This window comes from Hippopotamus amphibius, chromosome 3 (assembly GCF_030028045.1).
Source record: "Hippopotamus amphibius kiboko isolate mHipAmp2 chromosome 3, mHipAmp2.hap2, whole genome shotgun sequence".
Taxonomy (NCBI): Eukaryota; Metazoa; Chordata; class Mammalia; order Artiodactyla; family Hippopotamidae; genus Hippopotamus; species Hippopotamus amphibius.
The window spans coordinates 26,496,925-26,516,728 of NC_080188.1; the positions used below are offsets into that span (position 1 = coordinate 26,496,925).

General features: G+C 39.4%; 1 protein-coding gene across 1 annotated transcript; it reads right to left on the minus strand.

The window, feature by feature from the left end:
* Positions 1-10,623: 10,623 nt before the first annotated feature.
* Positions 10,624-15,800, minus strand: LOC130848415 (60S ribosomal protein L23-like). The gene is made up of 2 exons (XM_057726908.1): positions 15,766-15,800; positions 10,624-11,102 (listed from the first exon to the last, which is right to left on the minus strand). The coding sequence occupies exons 1-2, from the start codon at positions 15,798-15,800 to the stop codon at positions 10,643-10,645; spliced, it is 495 nt and encodes a 164-aa protein (XP_057582891.1). The 3' UTR covers positions 10,624-10,642.
* Positions 15,801-19,804: the final 4,004 nt, after the last annotated feature.

Sequence of the window (19,804 nt, forward strand, 5' to 3'; positions counted from 1 at the left end):
CTATGAATGACACCATTGGATAATTGGTGATTTTAAGTAATTTGTTCCAACTTGTTGCTTTTATTAAGAAGCCTCAGAATGAAAATTTAGTATAAATACTTCTAAGTGTCTGCATCTTTTGATGAAATAAAATCACAAAAATATTGCAGTTTCATCTTCCTACTCCATAAGAATGACCCAAGTCAAAAAAATAGGTCTCCATACTCTAATCTCAAGAATTACAGGGACTTCCCTGGTGGCACAGTGGTTAAGAACCCACCTCCCAAGGCAGGGGACACGGGTTCACTCCCTGGTCAGGGAAGATCCCACATGTCCCGGAACAACTAAGCCCGTGTGCCACAACTACTAAGCCTGTGCTCTAGAGCCCGAGAGCCACAACTATTGAGCCCGAGTGCCTAGACCCGATGCTCCACAACAAGAGAAGCCACTGTGATGAGAAGCCCCTGCAATGAGAAGCCCCTGTACAGCAATGAAGACCTGACACAGCAATAAATAAATAAATAAATAAATAAATAAATAAATAAATAAATTTATTTAAAAAAATAAAAGAGAGAGAGAAGCCACCACGATGCGAAGCCCATGCACAGCACCAAAGAGTAGCCCCCACTTACTGCAACTAGAGAAAGCCCGTGCATAGCAATGAAGACCCAACTCAGCCAAAATAAATAAATAAATAAATAATTTAAAAAATAATCACAAACAATTCTGTCATAGTAAGATTGACAGAGCAGTTCTAATATACATAGGCCTTATCTTCAGATTCCATATTATAAATTTGGGAACTATTGGCAGAAGTCCATTAACAGATCTATTCAATTGTAAAGCAGAAAAAGGAGAAAGATGATTAATAAGGCTGTCAGAAACAGTTGATATTGGGTTTCACTACTCACATCAGCTTCCAGAATTCTACTTAGAAACACAGCAGCAGTCAGTCAAGTGCCTTAGCTTTGATGCAATCCATCAAATTTTAACTTATAAATTTAAAATTGTTATGGAAATGAGTGTTCTGCCTTCCAGTTTTTGGATACCATTCTTCACAATTTGATGTAGTAACTGCAGTGTTTTTTAGCTTTAGTTAAAAGTGACTTGTTTTTCATTAACTGTGTGACTTGAAGTTAATTACCTGGCTTCTTTGAGCTCACGAGTTTTAATTTGTTGAATGATAAGCCTTTCTTATCTCTGAAATTCTTTTTTTTTTATTTATTTTATTTTTTATTTATTGGCTACATTGGGTCTTTGTTGCTGCACATGGGCTTTCTATAGTTGGGGAGAGTGGGGGCTACTCTTTATTGCAGTGCTCGGGCTTCTTATTGTGATGGCTTCTCTTGTAGAACACAGGCTGTAGGTGAGAGAGCTTCGGTAGTTGTGGAGTGTGGGCTCAATAGTTGTGGCTCTCGGGCTCTAGAGCACAAGTTTAGTAGTTGTGGCACACGGGCTTAGTTGCTCTGCAGCATGTGGGATCTTCCTGGATCAGGGCTTGAACCCGTGTCCCCTGCATTGGCAGGCGGACTCCCAACCACTGCACCAGCAGGGAAGCCCCTGAAATTCTTTATAATTCTAGCTTCAGATTGTTCTAGTTCTTTTCTTTTTTTTTTTTTTCTTTTTGGCCATGCCACATGGCTTGTGGGATGTTAGTTCCCCAACCAGGGATCAAACCTGTGCCCCCTGCAGTGGAAGTATGGAGTCCTAACCACTGGCCCAGCAGGGAATTTCCTCTAGTTCTTTAATCAATAGTTAGATTATCAATAAAAACGGTATATTTCAAAGATGTAGAGAACAGACTTGAGGACACAGAGTGGGGGTGGTGTGTAAAGGGAAAGCTGGGACAAAGTGAGAGAGTAGCATTGACATATATATACTACCAGCATTGACATATATACACTACCAAATATAAGATAGATAGCTCGTGAGAAGTTCCTGCATATCATAAGGAGATAAACTTGATGTTGGGTGATGACTTAGAGGGCCAGGATAGTGAGGGTGGGAGGGAGTCGTGGGAGGGCAGGGATTTGGGGATATATATATAAATACAGCTGATTCACTTTGGTGTACCTCAAAAATTGGCACAACGGTGTAAAGCAATTATATTCCAATAAAGAGCTTAAAAAAAAAACAATGAGAAGCATGACCCTCAGCACTAAGCTGCCTGTAAGAAAAAAAAAAGCACATTTCTTCTAAGACTGAAATAGAAAACCTATCTTCTTTAAAAGCAATTCTTTGTTAGCTTGTTTTATAAACAAGATGTGTAGATGCATAAAAATGTGTAATTAAGAACAGAACAAACTTCTTTGTACCCACCATATAGCTGAAATGTAGAACATTACAGTTTTTCATCATGTTGGCAAAAATCCTTAAGTTTGACAAAACATGTTATTGGGAAATCTGCAGGGAAGCAAACATTTTCACACATTGCTGGTGGAAATGCAGTAATATCAGGGGAATTTGGCAATATCTGGCAAAATTACATATGCATTTAACCTTGGACACTGTAATCACCTTTCTATAAAATGTATCTCAAAGATATATAGGCGGAAACATGAAATGATGTGTGTACAGTTTATTCATTACAGTATTATTTGTAATAGTAAAAGATTAGAAACCATTCAAATATTCATTGATAAGGGACTAGTTTAAGAAACTCATCCATATGATGTGTCCTATGCTGCTGTAAAAGATGCTCTATAAAGTGCTATGGGGGAAAAATGCTATGAAATATGCACAGTGTGCTACTTCTTGTGTAAGAAAGTGGACTATAATATAAATGTGTGTGTGTGTGTGTTTGCTTTTAAGTAACAATAGAAGGACAAACCAGAAGCCAATAAAAATGGTTACATATAGTAAAAGGAAAAAACCAGAAGCAAGGAATAGCAAATGAGCATACGAGAAAACATTCAACATGGTATGTCATTAAAGAATTGCAAATTGAAACAATGAGATACCAATACACACAAACTACAAAGACTAGAATCCAAAACACTGACAATTGCAAATGCGGTGAGGATGTGGTGTAGCATGAACTCATTCATTTCAAGTAGGAGTGCAAAATGGTACAGCCATTTTGGAAAACACTTTTGCAGTTTTTTTCAAAACTAAGCATACTCTTACCATATGACCCGGCAATCACATCCTTTGGTATTTACCTATATGTCCACAGAAGAACCTGTACACAGATGTTTATAGCAGCTTTATTCATAATTGGCAAAACATGGAAGCAACCAAGATGTCCCTTAGTAGGTGAATGGATAAACTGTGGTACAACCAAACAGTGGAATATTATTCAGCGATAAAAAGAAATGAGCTATCAAGCCACAAAAAGACATGGAGGAACTTTAAATGCATATTGTTAAGTGGAAGAAGCAAATATGAAATGACTACATACTGTATGATACTAATTATATGACATATGTGGAAAAAGCAAAACTATGGAGACAGTAAAAGATCGGTTGTTGCCAGAAGTTCTGGGGGAGGAGGGGTTAGGGATGAGTAAGTGAAGCATAGGGGATTATCAATGGTTGCTAATTTCACTTATTAGGTGAAATGTTGATGACGGGTCTTATTATTACATGTATTGATGAATCAGGTTGGCCACTTTTGAACCCGTTGATTGACAACCAGCGTTATGTGCCTTTTGATGTGGTATGATAGTAAGTATACAGCATTGTGAATGAAGTATCTTTGCCTGAGTAAATAAACCATAATCTAAACCAAGCCTCTAAATCTAACTGCAAGTTTATAGGAAATAACATTCCATACTTATCGAAATGATAAAACTTGACAAGTCTGACCTTAGCAAGCTTGGTGAAGGTGTGAAACTTTGGGAACTCTCACACTGCTGGTAGGCACGCAAATTGGCCCAAGCAGTTCGAATTTGACCATCCTTAAACTATGGGGAAAATCACCTTCTTGCCACTAGATGGTGCCTGTTGGCTTCTGAGTAGTTTATTGTATTGTCTTCTATTAGGTCGCTACATTTCTCTATTCCGCATTGTTGTTGGAGGCAGGGACTAGGCACTAGCACTGGAGAAGTTGTAATCCAGACCCAGACAGCCATATCTGCTTTCTGCCTGACACACCACGTTGGCACTGGGGACACACCTCTAAAGCTTGCTGTTTTCCCCAAGCCACTTATTTTATTCAATTCCTTAGCAATATCTGTCTCTAATGCTGTGTCAAGGGTATTTTTTCTGAAAAATATGTTTTTCAATAGTCAATGTCTTCGTTCCTGTTTTAATTTTTCAGTTTGAGATCAGAGTTATAGAAAATGGTACAAAGAAATTCTATACACCCTTCACCCAAGACCCAGATTCCCTACCTATTAATATTTCACCATTCTCTCACCTTTTCTCTCTCTTTCCCTCCCCTTCTCATTATCTCACATGTATAAATATATGAGATATCAATTATGTATAATTTTCTAAACCATTTAAGAGTAAATTGCAGATATGATGCCCCACTGGCCTTATAAACAAGGAGCACTGCTCTGCAGAATGACTCCATCCCTATCAAAACCAGAACAGTTTCTCAGACTTTCCTTGTCTTTTATAACCTTGGTATTTTTGAGGGCCGGGTACTTTGTATAACCTTCAGTTTGGGTTTGTTTGTTGTTTCCTCATGATTAGACACAAGTTATGGTTTGGGGGGCAGGAATGGTACAAATGTGATGCTGTGTTCTCAGTGCGTCATATCAGGAGGCACACAGTGTCAATGTGTCTTCTTACTACTAACACTAACCTTTTTCATTTTGTTTCTCCACTCAGAGATAATTAATAAATATTTTGTAGTTACTAATTAAGTATTTTATGGGGAGATGCTTTGGGACTATATAAATATCCTTTTTCTCATCAGACTTTTACCCGCTATTTTGCTTGAATCAATTAGTACTGTGGTTGTCACTAAATGTTGATTTTCTAATTCCATTATTCCTTCTACATTAATTAGCTGGCATTCTACCATAAAGTGGAGCTTTCCATTTATTTATTCATTTCTTTATACCAGTATAGCCTCATGGATTCCTTTTATTCAATGGCTTATAATCCATTATTAATATTATTTATTTTCATGCTCATATTGTTCCATATTTCACCATTGGGAACCCCTTCAGGTTAAATCCTGTATACTTTAACATGTTCCCAATATACTTTGGGAGCTTCTTTATTTTCTGGAGCAAGAATATGTTTCGGACTCATCTTTACTTTCCTCGGCACAGCCCTAGAATTGGCAACGTATCCAGTGAACTCTGGTTCCTTTTAGTAAGCTACTTAGAAACTAAGATCTGGGTGTCATTGCTTGCAAGCCTCTCACCAAAAAGAGCTAAGATTACTCCTATATCTATACCTATATCTATTCTGACATTCTCTCTTCCTCTCTCTCTCTCCCCCCTCTCATTTATATATGTAAATAACTCTGACTTCACAGCAACATCTGTGATTCCAATCCAATACCACAGAGTTTGTTTAGCCTTCCTCCTTTCCATATTTGTACCCCTTTCTCTGACAAGAACATTGTCCCCCATCATCATTAATATATGTGTTTTCTCTGTAAGGAACCAATATTCAGATTAAGTGAGACATCTCCTTCATCTCCTTGGCTGACACAACCAAATCAAATCCATAGATTACCTCCTTAGCCCTGGCCCTACCATACCTGCCAGGTATACCAGTTTAGTCCCCTTGACCGCAAATGGTCCTCAGTAATTTGTGATTTCTCCCTCCCCCTCACTGTGCACATATGATAAACCACCAAGCCCTGAATATCCTGCCTCCTAAATATTTCTTGAATCTGTCTCTTTCTGTATACTCTTTTTTTTTAAGGATTTTTAAAAAATTATCTATTTATGGGCTGCATTGGGTCTTCACTGCTACACACGGGCTTTCTCTAGTTGTGGTGAGGGGGGAGGCTATTCTTCGTTGTGGTGCATGGCCTTCTCATTGCGGTGGCTTCTCTTGCTGCAGAGCACCGGCTCTAGGCACGCAGGCTTCAGTAGTTGTGGCACACAGGCTCAGTAGTTGTGGCTCGCAGGCTCTAGAGCACAGGCTCAGTAGTTGTGGTGCACGGGCTTAGTTGCTCCGTGGCATGTGGGATCTTCCTGGACCAGGATTCGAACCCATGTCCCCTGCATTGGCAGGCAGATTCTTAACCACTGCGCCACCAGGGAAGCCCTCTTTCTCTATATTCTTTATGTATGATTGTATGACTGGGAAAACTGTACCAACTGCGTAGCAAATCATCAGTGTAATCAAGGGAGCTAGTATCTTCTTTTTCCCTCTCCCTCTAGTGTTTTTTGGATTCATAGACCAATTATTAAGGGTCTTATTAATTATGGTTAAAGAGTAACATGTTCCCCAGATCATACTTGCTCTCATCACAATAATTATTCAGACGGCCCAAAAGTTGGATGTGAGGAGTGAAGTCTGGGTCCTGGCCCACAAAATTAAGTGATACTCAGAAGGCAGAGCTGTTCTGCTGGATGGAGGAAGTGGCAGAAAGTGAGAGGCCATGTCTATCAGTTTAGCATCACTGGTGGTTTGGTATCTTCTAGCGTCCCAATCCTAATCTGTAACCTGAGTTTCTGTGGGTATGTGGGTCGATCTCAGTTTGATGCTGCACCCTCTTTTCTGGTAATGAGCTCCAGAAGTCCAGCTGGCTATACTTGTCTTTTAAATATTTTACATTGTCAATGACCTTGCCTTAACACCTCAGAGTTGATCTAAGAGGTAGAGGTAGAGGTCAAGTAAGGTTGGGAAAAGCACCTTCTCTTCTGATTATAAAAGAAATCATTACATTCTAGAAATTTGAGGGAAATGAAAGTGAAATAAACAAATAATCACCCATAATACTGTAACTCTCTAATATAATTTCTTCCAACCTTTTCTATGCTCTTATAAAAAAACTTGATTTTATAGTAGGCATTTACTTTTATATCCTGTTTTTTTCTTAATGTTATTGTACAATCATTCTTCCATTTGTAAACATTATTAATGAAAATGTACATGTGTCCTAACAATATCCTAATTTTTACACTGAGGTTGTTTCCTGTTTTTTACAATGATATGTAATGCTGGAATAAATATTTGTGAACATAAATCTCTGTTCTCATTGATAATTATCTTCTTAGGTTGGATTACCAGATATAGGATATCTGGTCAAAGTCTGTGAATACAGTTAAGCTCTATGAGTATATTGCCAAGTTGTTTTCCAAAAAGCTTGCTGTAATCTACCCTTTCATCAGCTATATATAAGACTGAGTACCTTTCTCACTCTGACACTGCATCTGAAAGAACAGGATAAGAAGTAAGGATAGGATGGTTAAAAGGGAGATAAATGGAAAAGAGAGATCAAGTAGTCACCTGAGGAAGAACATTCATTTCTAACTTTTATCTTTTTACACTAGGATGTGATGTTTAGCCATTTTGATTTTTTTGAGAGCTTTTAGTCCTGCCTGATGTACACATCTGGGGAAACAGAAGATCCTAGATTCTAAGATACTTTGGTGATGTTGGGCATTCAACTTTATCATCTGGTGGGAAGGAAATTGAATTGCCCAGTCTGGACACTTTTGAGCATCCTTCCTGCGTCTTTTTCTCTCACCCTTCACATCTGATCAATCAACAAACCCAGCCATTCTGCCTTTTCTCTATCTGTCACCACCCCTTCACCCCTATTAGCTTCTCTAGTTCAGCTGTCATCCTTCACTTGAATAAATGTAATAGCCTCCTAACAGTTCTCTCTCAAATCATCCTTTACATAGAGTAGTCTGTCTAAAGCATAAATCTAGCCATCTCAGATTCCTGTTTAAAAGCCCTCAAGGATGCCTCATTGCCTACAGAATGAGGATCAAGCTCTTTATCCTGAAGACAAGGGTCTGCTGACGTCTCCCCCACCTGTCACTACTGCTTGGTCTCTTACTTCCTCCTGTCCTGAGCCTTATATTTCATTAATAGCAAGCTATTTATAGCTACTGCCCAAACACCATTTTGTTTCTTGCCTCTAATATACGCATTAGAGTATATTAGAGGCCTTAATTCTTTTTCAGAAATAGGAGTTGCCCCTCCTTGGGGTCATATTATACTTCCTGTCCCACAGATATCAGGTTTGGCCACATGGTTTGTTTGGACTAAGAATATGTGAGCAGAAGTTATGTGTATCACTTCCAGGCATAAGCTTTAAGAGTCAGAATGCGGCTTGCTGTGCTTTTTCCTCTCCCCGCCCCCACCCCCACCCCCGCCCCGCCGGAGATTAGTAAAGTTTCCAGGTAGAAGCTGCTTTACCAGCCTGGGTCCTAAAGTGAGGACAAAGTGGAAAATCTATAATGGACATGAATGAGAAGTAAACCTTTGTTGCTGTAAGCCACTGAGCTTCTGGAGTTACTGCAGCGTTAAGAATGCTATCCTGGGGACTTCCCTGATGGTCCAGTGGTTAAGACTTGTGCTTCCACTGCAGGGAGCATCAGTTCAATCCTTGGTCGGGGGATCTAAGATTCTGCATGCCGCGAGGTGTGCCCAAAAAAATAAGTAAAATTTAAAAACATAAAAATAAAAAGAATCCTATCCTGGCTGATACACTGGCCATCTCCTAATCATTCTTTCACACAGGGTACTACCTCCACTGAGGTTCTGTAATAGATGTATCGCTACCCAATACTTGATACAAACAAACTCCCTGTTTGGGGAAGCTACCATAGCATGAATTTTGGCAGGAGGCACTTTCTGCCTCCCACTGGGGAAGCCAAAAAGAACTGACCCTTGTTCTCCCAGATTCCTCACAGCTAGGGAAGAGGCATGTGACCTAAGGTCAGCCATTTGGAAGCTCTTGACTCAGGACTTTGAGTCTTGATAGAAAGAAGCAAGAACAGTATATTATAGCATCATTTATGCTGCTAGTGGCAACAGCTAGCGTCCAGTGGAGTAACAGCAGTGAGAGTGCAGTCAGGGTGTAACAGTGAGTGCCCAGTGGTGACAAGATAAGCAGACTGTTCCGGTGGTGAGATCTAGCTGTCTTCCAGACTGCCCAGTCCCCTCATTCCTGTTCATTTTTGGAGACTGCTTTTCTAGTTTTCCTAACAATTCTTTGATGTACCTAATATCCTTCCAATCAGTCTGTTTTCTTCTTAAATTATCCAGAGTTGCTTTCGATTGTCTGCAATCAAGAAACTTATTCCTACCAATTTCCAGGGCTCGAAGTGACCTGATCTCCACATGGAATCACATTTTATTTTTATTTTTCCTTTTTTTATTAATTTTTCTTCTCTTTCTTTCTTTTCTTTTCTTTTTTTTAAAGTCACATTTTAAGAGCCTAATCCTGCACCCAAAAAGAACTTTAGAAAGAATTCCAATACCTATCTAATTTCTCTGCAGAACATTAAAAGGGATCTCTTCTATGACCTATATTTACTGACACTCATGCTCTTTCTTCACCCACCTCCACCCTGAGAAAGTTTCTCCCTCAGAGCTCTTCTAGAGCATCACACTCACAACCCTCCCAGCTCTCCACTCCTGGACTCCCAACTGTGGGACCTCTTTTCCTCTTACCCTCTCTCTCTTCCAGCTCTTTATTGTCTAGATCCTCTTACCTTGTCTGGTTAGGTCCTTATGTATTTTATTTCAACTCCCAGACCTTGGTTCTCTCTACTCATTTTTTTCAGTTCTGCATTATCAATTCTGCAAAAGGTCTGGGCATCAAGCTGGCCAAGACAAAACTCTTCTTAAAGTAGAGGAGGCAAGATGGCAGCCCACAAGCTACCCCCAGCCCTCCAACTTAGTTTAAGTTGTAGAGTGTTGCTGTTGTCTTTCCTGAGTTAGTTTCCAACATTTAACAGTGGGAGAATTTCACCTAAAGGTCTGGATTTCCAGATCTTCTGGAAAATTAAAAGACCTGGTAACATTGGGTTTCCATTTCCCCATGGTGAGACTCAACAGGAGCTTGATAGCAGCCGTCTCCCTCTATGGGGCATCACTCTAGTTCTCCATGATCCCTTCCCACTTTTCTTCATGCAAGTTGTCTTTCTGCCTCCTGTAGGCATTTGAATTTGCTACCCCTGCTCTATAAGGCACACCAGGAAGGACAGGAAGCCTCTGCGAGATGAAAGAGCATATCTTTTTTTAGGGATGGGGCATCAAGTGAAAGAAAGCATACAGGAGGGTAGCACTTGCACATTGTAAATCCTGTCCTGCCACAATAGGACAGCGGGGGAAAGGCTAAAGACAGATGAGCACAGAAGAAAGTGAGGCAGTTTCAGAGAACATGATGGGTAGGGGAACAAAACACGTGGGGAAGATCTGCAGGATCTTCAGGGAAGATCCAAGAGTCAAATGTAGCTTAGAAGGAAAGTTTAAGGTGCCTAGCTGGTCTGAAGAACGAAAGTGCAATGTTTACAATCTTCCATTAGCTGTGTTTCGGCGGCTCTCTCTCTCCTCCCACCCTCCGCTCCTGCTAATCCTACCCCCTTCTCTATACCTGAAAGGCATCATCCTTGGTGTCCCTCCAAGCTGCAGAGGAAGCGGCATAGTCCTCATAATTTAGAAGCAAACTGCACTTGATTCTACTTTAATGCATAAGGGAGAAAGCTTTTGAAAGGAATCTTTTCTTTCCCCCCACGAGCAAATACTTTTTATTATTATTTTCTTTTTACAAATACCCCGAAGAATCATGCAATGCTGCCAGCAGTGGATGCAGTCCTGGGCCACAAGTCTGCACATTCCTTTGCAACTGGTCCTGTGATGGCAGAACCTTTCATCTCGCCTTTATTATTTACTATGACCCCTGCATTATCTTCAAAATAAAGAAACACACCATCTTTTCTGCCATATGACCTTCGTTGTCGAATTACCGCTGCTGGATCTACCTTCTTTCTGAGCTCTGGTTTGCCTTTCTTGACTGTGGCCATCACCATGTCATCCACACCAGCAGCAGAAAGTCTATTCAGTCGTCCCTTGATCCCCTTCACAGAGGTGATATACAGATTTTTGGCTCCTGTGTTGTCAGCACAGTTGATCACGGCTCCAACCGGAAGACCCAAGGAAATCCGGAATTTCGCACCAGAGGACCCACCACGTCCTCGTTTCGACGTCTTGAACGCTGGAAAGGGACAAAAAGCTGAAAGGAATCTTAAGGTAAAATGTTTCAAAAAGAATAGTTACCTTCCAAAGTTTGCTTATATTTCTTTTTTTTAAAAGATTTATTTATTATTTTATTTATTTATTTATTTTTGGCTGCGTTGGGTCTTCACTGCTGCTTGTGGACTTTCTCTAGTTGTGGGGAGGAGGGGCTACTCTCCATTGCCATGCAGTGGCTTCTCTTGTTGCTGAGTACAGGCTCTAGGTGCGCAGGCCTCAGTAGTTACGGCACGTGGGCTCAGTAATTGTGGCTCACGGGCTTAGTTGCTTGGCAGCATGTGCGATCTTCCCGGACCAGGGCTCTAACCCGCGTCCTCCGGATTGGCAGGCAGATTCTTAACCTCTGCACCACCAGCGAAGTCCCTGCTTATATTTCTTTTATATAAGAATGTTTATGCAGCATTAAAGTTATATGCATGTAAAGCATCAAACAATTGTACTAAAATTTCTTACACTAATCATTGTTTTCTTACAACTTTACAAGCTCTTCACTGAGAAAACTTACTTGAGGCCTATATCTCTGTATTATATCTATGTCTGTGTGTGAAAGGGTTTCAACTCTTTAGTACTCCATGATTGTGAGTATAAAATAAAATAGCAAGCTTCAGGCTGGTAGAGAAGAAACCTATGGCAATGTTTATGGAAAAGAGGGGGTCAATGAAACACTGGATTGTGAAGTCACTCCACTTTAACATAATTCACTCCTTCCTCTGGAAAGAATTCGGGGATTTTAATATTTATAGTAACATATCACGTTCATGCTTTTCAGGGAAGATCCAAGAGTCGAATATAGCTTAGAAGGAAAGGGAACGGAGACGAGAGTGAAGAGTGGAAAAATGATGTGTCTCATTTTTGTTGCGTGCACTTGAAAGAGAGAATTGATAAATGGCAGATTTGCGTTACTATACTATTCTGTTTAACTTCCATTTCTTGTCACCTTTCTTGGCATTTTATTTCACTTTCTTATAGTGCTTGGTTATTATTTATATTGTAACCAGAGACAGGAGAATTTTTTACGAGCTGATTTCTTGAAAGTAAAATGATATCATCGTTATGGAGAACAAATGGAAATATCTAGTTAATTTGAAGGTGCACATACCACGGTGACCCAGAAATTCTTTCTGTAGATATATACCCTAGAAGAATTCTTGCATATATGCACAGGGAGAACTGCATAAGAATGTGCTTGCAGTACTGTTGGTTACAATCTCTATTAATAGTAGAATGAATAACTGAATTGTGGCCTATTGATTGAGCAAAATACAGTGCTGTAATGAAAAGGAACGAACTTTCATGTATCACTATGGAGGAGTCTTGCAAATATAATGTTGAATGGAAAAGCAGGTTGCAAAAGAAACATAGTATAATAATATAACAGTATTTGAAACAGCATGGCATAGTCACGCAGATACTCTGGAGTCAGGCTCCTGAATTCAAAGCCATCTCCACTATTTACTACCTGTGTAACCTTGCCAAGTAACAACCCATCTTGGCCTCAGTTTCCTTATCTGTGAAGTGGGGATAATAATTGTGCTACTTAATGTGGTTATTATGAGAAGAAAAATGAGTTAGTACTTTAGTACCATTAATGGAATACATAGTACCATTATTTTTCATACAATGTATATTCAGTCTAAAATCATGCAAAAAAATACTGTGTATTTTATAAGAATTTATACATGTAAAAGTACATAGACATGAATGGGAATGAAAATACAAATTAATGATAGCATTAATTTTTTTCTTTTTTTTTTTTTGCCACGCCACGTGGCTTGTGGGATCTTAGTACCCTGACCAGGGACTGAACTCCGGCCCTGGAAGTGAAAGCACCGAGTCCTAACCACTGGACTACCAGGGAATTCCCAGAGGGCTATTTCTTTTTTTCCCCCAAGAACTTTTATTAAGATACAATTAACATACAATAAACTGCATATATTTAAAGTGTATAATTTGATTTTTTTTCTTATTAGTAATGTATATATGGTAATCCCAACCCAGAGGGCTATTTCTTGAGCTGTGGTAGGTACATGATTTTTTGTTATTATAATCCTTATGCCTTTGTGTATGACTAAACTATTTCATGATAAATTTTAAATCAAATGAATAAAGTTTACTTTTAAAACTATACACACAGTATAACCAAATTTCCAAAAAATTGGAAAATAGAGGAAAATTCACCCCAAATAATACCCTTAGCCCACAATTTTTAAATATTATGTAATTCTTATGATCCAGCAATCTCACTCCTGGACAAAACTATAATTCAAAAAGATACATGCACTCCTATGTTCATAGCAGCACTATTCACAGTAGCCAAAACCATGGGAAAACCTAAATGCCCATCGACAGATGAATGGATAAAGATGTGGTACATATATATGATGGAATACTACTCAGCCATTGAAAAGAACTAAATAATGCCATCTGCAGCAACTAGAGATTATCATACTAAGTGAAGTAAGCCAGAAAGAGAAAGCAAATACCGTATGATATCACTTATATGTGGAATCTAAAATATGGCACAAATGAATCTATCTACAAAACAGAAACAGACTCACAGAGAGAAAAGACTTGTGGTTGCCAAGGGGGGGGGGGGGCAGGGAGAGGGATGGACTGGAAGTTTGGGGTTGGTAGATGCAAACTATTACATTTAGAATGGATAAACAACAAGGTCCTAATGTATAGCACAGGGAATTATATTCAATATCCCATGATAAACCATAATGGAAAAGAATATTAAAAAAGAATGTATATATGTGTATAACTGAGTCACTTTGCTGTACAGCAGACATTGGCACAACATTGTAAATCAACTACACTTCAATAAAAAAAATTATGTGGTTCTCTCAACATCTGAGTGAGGTTGGTGAATGTTATTTCTGCGGCATTATTCATTATAGCCAAAATCAACCCAAATAGCCATCAGCAAGCAAATGAATAAACAAAATGTTGTATATCCATACAATTGAAGGAAATTCAGTAATAAAAAAGCAATGAAATGTTGATATATGTTATAACTTGGATGAAATTCAAACACATTATACTCAGTAAAAGGAGCCAGACACAAAAGACCACATATTGTATGATTCAATTTGTATGAAATGTCTAGAAAAGGCCAAAAAAGTGTCAAAAAATAAATTAGTATTTGCCTGGCGCCATGGGGGAGGAAACAAGGAGTGGCTGCCAATGAGCTCATAGGATTTTTAGGGGGTGATGGAAGTATTCTACAACTAGGTAGTGATGATGGTTGCAGAACTTTGTATATTACTTTATGTGTTATTAAAATTCATTTAATTATACACCTAAAATGGTTGAATGTTATAGTATGTAACTTATATGTCCAAAAAGACAAAACTGTTTTAAAAAAGTCTTTAAAACAGTGGTGACGCAGTAGTTGGGAATCCACCTGCCAATGCAGGGGACACGGGTTCAAGCCCTGGTCTGGGAAGATCCCACATGCCGCGGAGCAACTAAGCCCATGAGTCACAACTACTGAAGCCCACAAGCCTGGAGCCCGTGCTCTGCAACAAGAGAAGCCACCGCAATGAGAAGCCCCTGCACCGCAACAAAGAGTAGGCCCCACTCGCTGCAAGTAAAGAAAGCCCTCAGGCAGCAACAAAGACCCAACCCTGCCAAAAAAATTAATTAATTATACAAAAAAACGATGTCAGTAAAAACCTTCCAGGTAGATCGAGGTGGAGGCTGAAACCAAAGGCACCTTTCTCGCAAGGTCACTGGGAGGAGGCCGTCTTTCAGGAAGACCCTCACCAACCTGGAACAGCCATAGTAGAAAGAAAATAGTAATGGTGGCACTATTAGGCAGAGGGAAATCTGGAGATGGTGCTCCCGGCTCATCATGTTCTGTGGGTGGTTTGCAGGAGATTCAGAAGTTCCTGCGTGCCCCACTTTGGGGAGGGTGGGCACCAAGTCCTGGGAAACAGAATAAACTGAAAGAAGGCTGGACATTATGAACCTGGTAAAACTGTGTAACTCAGATTGGGACTCGAACCCAGCCAAAACCCAGGTTGGAACTTGGACCCACAGTGTTTTAATTAGATCACACACCTGGTCTCAGGACTTAATTAAGCTGAGGTTCTTTTTTTTTAAAAAATATAAACTTATTTATTTATTTATTATTTTGGCTGTATTGTGTCTTCGTTGCTCTGCGCAGGCTTTCTCTAGTTGCAGCAAGCAGGGGCTACTCTTCATTGCGATGAACAGGCTTCTCATTGTGGTGGCTTCTCTTCTTGTGGAGCATAGGTTCTAGGCGTGCAGGCTTCAGTAGTTGTGGCACATGGGCTTAGTTGCTCCACAGCATGTGGGATCTTCCCAGACCAGGGATTGAACCTGTGTACCTGCCTTGGCAGGCGGATTTTTAACCGCTGAGCCACCTAGGAAGCCCCAGGCTCAGGTTCTTGATGTCTCATCACAGAAAGAATTCAGTGAGAGACAAAGTGATAGATAAGAAGTGGATTTATTTAGAGAGAAACACACAACACAGATTGTGGGCCTTCTCAGAAGGCGACAGCAGTCCCAGGGTACGGGGTTGTCAGTTTTTATAGGGGTGGGTAATTTATAGGCTAATGAGTGGGAGGAGTATTCTAGCTATTTTGGGAAAGGGGTGGGGATTTCCAGGAATTGGGCTACCACCCACTTTTTGACCTTTATGGTCATCCTTGGAACTGTCATGTCGACTGTAGGGGTGTCATTTAGCTTGCTGATGTGCTACCATGAGCATATACTGAGGCTCAAGGTCTACTGGAAGTTGATTGGTCCGCCATCGTGGACCTATTTGGTTCTAACCAGTTTATGTCGTGTCCTCGGGCTAAGTCATTCTTTTAAAGGTTGTGCCCTGCCTCCTTCACTCCTATTCCACTGGGACCATATACCATGTATATGTTGATGACCCTCAAATTTATATCTCACACCTAACTCTAGGCTGCAATCACCAATGGCCAAATGGATATCTTCCCTTGGGTATTGAACAGAAATATACAACTAAACATAGCCCCAAATGGCAATCTTGATTTCTAGAGGCCCAAACCTCCCCACCCACCACTCTCCCAGGTTGTCACCCCATCCACATCCTCTGTCCCTGTGTCCCCAGTACGCAGAATCCACTTTCTCTATCTGCACTGCTACCACTTGTTCTTGGCCACCATCATTTCTCTCCTGGACAAAGCAACAATCTCTTAACTGGCCTCGCTGCTTCCACTTTTGCTTTCCTCCAACCCACCCCCCACACAACAGCAAAACTTGTTTTGCTAAATGTAGATTGGGCCTTGTCGCTTAAATGTCTAAGACTCTCCAATAGCTTCCCATTGTACACAGAGTAAATCCCTGAATAATCTGGCCTAAGTCCCCACCTGGCATTCTTCCTGTTACTCATTACATTTATTCACATTTGTTCTTCTCTCAGTTTTCACATTTCCTAAGCTCTTCCCGTCTCAAGGCTTTGACACTTACTATTCCTTCAATTTATACCGATCTTTTGCCTTCTCATCCTTCACATTTCAGCTTAAATATGCCTCTCTCAAAGTCACCTTCTCTAATCGGTCTTTTTTAAAGTAGCCTCCCTTTTTATTCCCTACCTTCATCTCCTTTTTGCTTTCTTTACAGCACTTCTGACAATTTGCAACTATTACATGTTGCTTTACTTATATTTTAGGCTGTTTCTCTTATGAGAATTAAACCTCTATGAACCACATGCTACTTACTCTTGCAGCCTCAGCATCCAGCAAAATACCTGGAACGGCTCAGCAAAGATTTGTTGAGTGAAAGCAGTTAGAAAACTACTTGAATATTTCCCCCTATTGTTCAATTTTCAAAAAGAAACAGATTTTCTTGGCTGTATCAGGACTATTTTGATTACAAGCAATGGAGTCTATTTAAGTGTAAATAAATGGGAGATTTATTATGTAGACACAGGGTTCTTTCAGGAAGCTGAAGGGCAAAGGTACAGATGTGTCTTAGGAAAGAACTCAAAGCAAGAACTGGGGTACTGTAGGGATCCTGGGGATTTTACCCTACTTGCAAGCTAACAAGTTAGCCTGTCACGGTTTCATTCTGGCAGAAGGCAGAAGGATCCTGAGTCAAAGAACAATATATCATTCACACCCATAGCAGTAGCTAGAGTATCAGCATTTGCACTGGTTCTGAGCTCCAGTTCCCACAGGGTGACATGAAGGGATCCAGGTAGTGCTTACACACCCTATGGGTTGTGAGAAATCCTAAGTTTAGAGAACCCAAATCTTTTATAATAGGCAGGATGCATGCCTGAACTTGACCCTGGGGGGAAGCATTATTTTTATTGTATTGGATGGCAAACAAACTTGCTCTTTGCTACAGAGAGATATTATCTTTATATTTTAGTTTTTTTAATTTTTTGGGTGCACTGGGTCTTTTTTAAAAATATTGTTATTTTTTTATTATTCATTTATTTTATTTTTGGCTGCGTTGGGTCTTCGTTGCTGCATGCGGGCTGGGCTTTTTCTCTAGTTGTCGTGAGCGGGGGCTACTCTTCATTGCGGTGCACAGGCTTCTCAGTGCGGTGGCCCCTCTTGTGTGGAGCACAGGCTTCAGTAGTTGCAAAACGTGGGCTCAATAGTTGTGACTCGTGGGCTCGAGAGCTCAGGCTCAGTAATTGTGGCACACGGGCTTTGTTGCTCTGTGGCATGGGGGATCTTCCCAGCCCAGGGATCAAACCCGTATTCCCTGCATTGGCAGGTAGGTTCCCAACCACTGTGCCACCAGAAAAGTCCTAACATTATCTTTATATGCCAAGGTTGTTTGTTGTATAAACATCCTTGAAAAGATCATCTAGAACAAGGGTGGCAGTGCCTCACTTACAAGATACACAGAAATGCAAGAGATCCAGGGAGAAATGTCTCCCACCAGGCAGGTGAGGGGGAAGAGGATGCCCTAAGCAGAAAAAAACAACAGACATCCACCATATTTACATCTCTGGAGCATGGTAGCTTTTAGAATGATTATGGGTATAAGTTTAGCACTTTTTACAAATGAATTCAGAAAATATTTACTAGTTTGTATCTTATAGAACCTTACCATTAGAACCTGTTTTTCTTTAAAAAAAAAAAAGATATCTAGTCCCAAAAGGTATAGCATATTTTGGAAATAATATTAGTGTGTTTTCACAACAATTGGTATGGAGAAAAACAATTTAAATCTCTGGCAATGATGCATTTGAAATAATTTTTTAAAAATAATTTCTCTTTTTAATTTTCTTTTTCTGTTTTTTAAAGAGTAGATTGTGGGGACTTCCCTGGTGGTCCAGTGGCTAGAGTCCACATTCCCAGTGCAGGGGGCCCAGGTCAGGAAACTAGATCCCACATGCTGCAACTGAGTTTGCATGCTGCAATGAAAAGTCCCGCATGCCGCAACTAAGACCCAGCACAGTGAAATAAATAAATAAATAAATAAATAAATATTAAAAAAAAATAAAGAGTAGATTGTGGCAAAGGGTCAAGTGGGCTATTGTCATGTTTTTCCTGCTTGAGGGAATCTGAACTACTCTGATTCTGTATGACTAAAAACAAAACTTGGAACACTTATAGCTGTCTTTTTTTTAAGAACTTTTATTGAGATATAATTGACATACAATAAACTGCATATATTTAAAGTGTACAATTTGATATTTGTTTTCTTATTAGTAATGTATATATGGAAATCCCAGTCTCCCAATATAGCTGTCTTTAAAAGAAATTCAAGGCAGTACTAAGGGACTTAAATGCCCTCATTTAATTCCTCATAACCATTCAGATTTTTAAAATTATGTTTGTACACAAATGTGAAATTCTGGTCACCCAAAATTCTGTGGGGGAAGGTCATATAGTCTTGGGAAATAAACCAGCTATTAAACGAATCATCCTATGATTTCTCTCAGAGGAATCAGTGATTATGGAATGGTAGTTTGTAAACAAATCAATGACTTTTTTACTTTTTCTTCAGTTACCCTTATTGATACATATGTCTTAGTTGATGAAACCATAAAATATTGAACTAATCAGTTTAATTCACTTTATAGAGAACTTAGCATAGCAGCTGAGTGCTTAAACACTAGCTATATTAGAAAATGGTCCACAAATCAATTATAGAACCAAGATTTTCAATCTTAATGAAAGATGAATATTTAGAGGCACCAATCCCTCTAATTTAGTGTTAGTACTTTTTTGTTGTCTATCTCTGAAATTTAAGAAAAGATATTTCCTTTTCCCCTTGTCTGTCCCATTTCTAGTCCAAGAGAAACTAGAATTTATTTCAGCTATATTTCTCAGTAGAGTTAATCTGTAATAGCAAATTTAAATAGAATAAATTACACATTGTCTTTCATAAAACTATATATATTCTTAAACTAGAGAAATATTTCAATCAACAAATATTTATGAGAAGCTACATACGGGGCACTAAGCTTATTTGATGAGTGGAGTAAGAAAAGTGAAAGCAACATCAACACCACAATTCATATTCTTTAATATGCTCATTCAGAATATGAAATGCCCTTAATCTTCCATCATTATTCTAAAGTTTAGCTACAACTTAGGTAAGTGATTTTTAGTACAGTGCTCTTTAAAGCATGGAACTATTTGTAACTGGTACATGATAAGTACATAAATTGAGTTAAGCATTTTGAAACTTTTACAGCAATTTGTATAATTTTCTGTCTGTTAAATCTA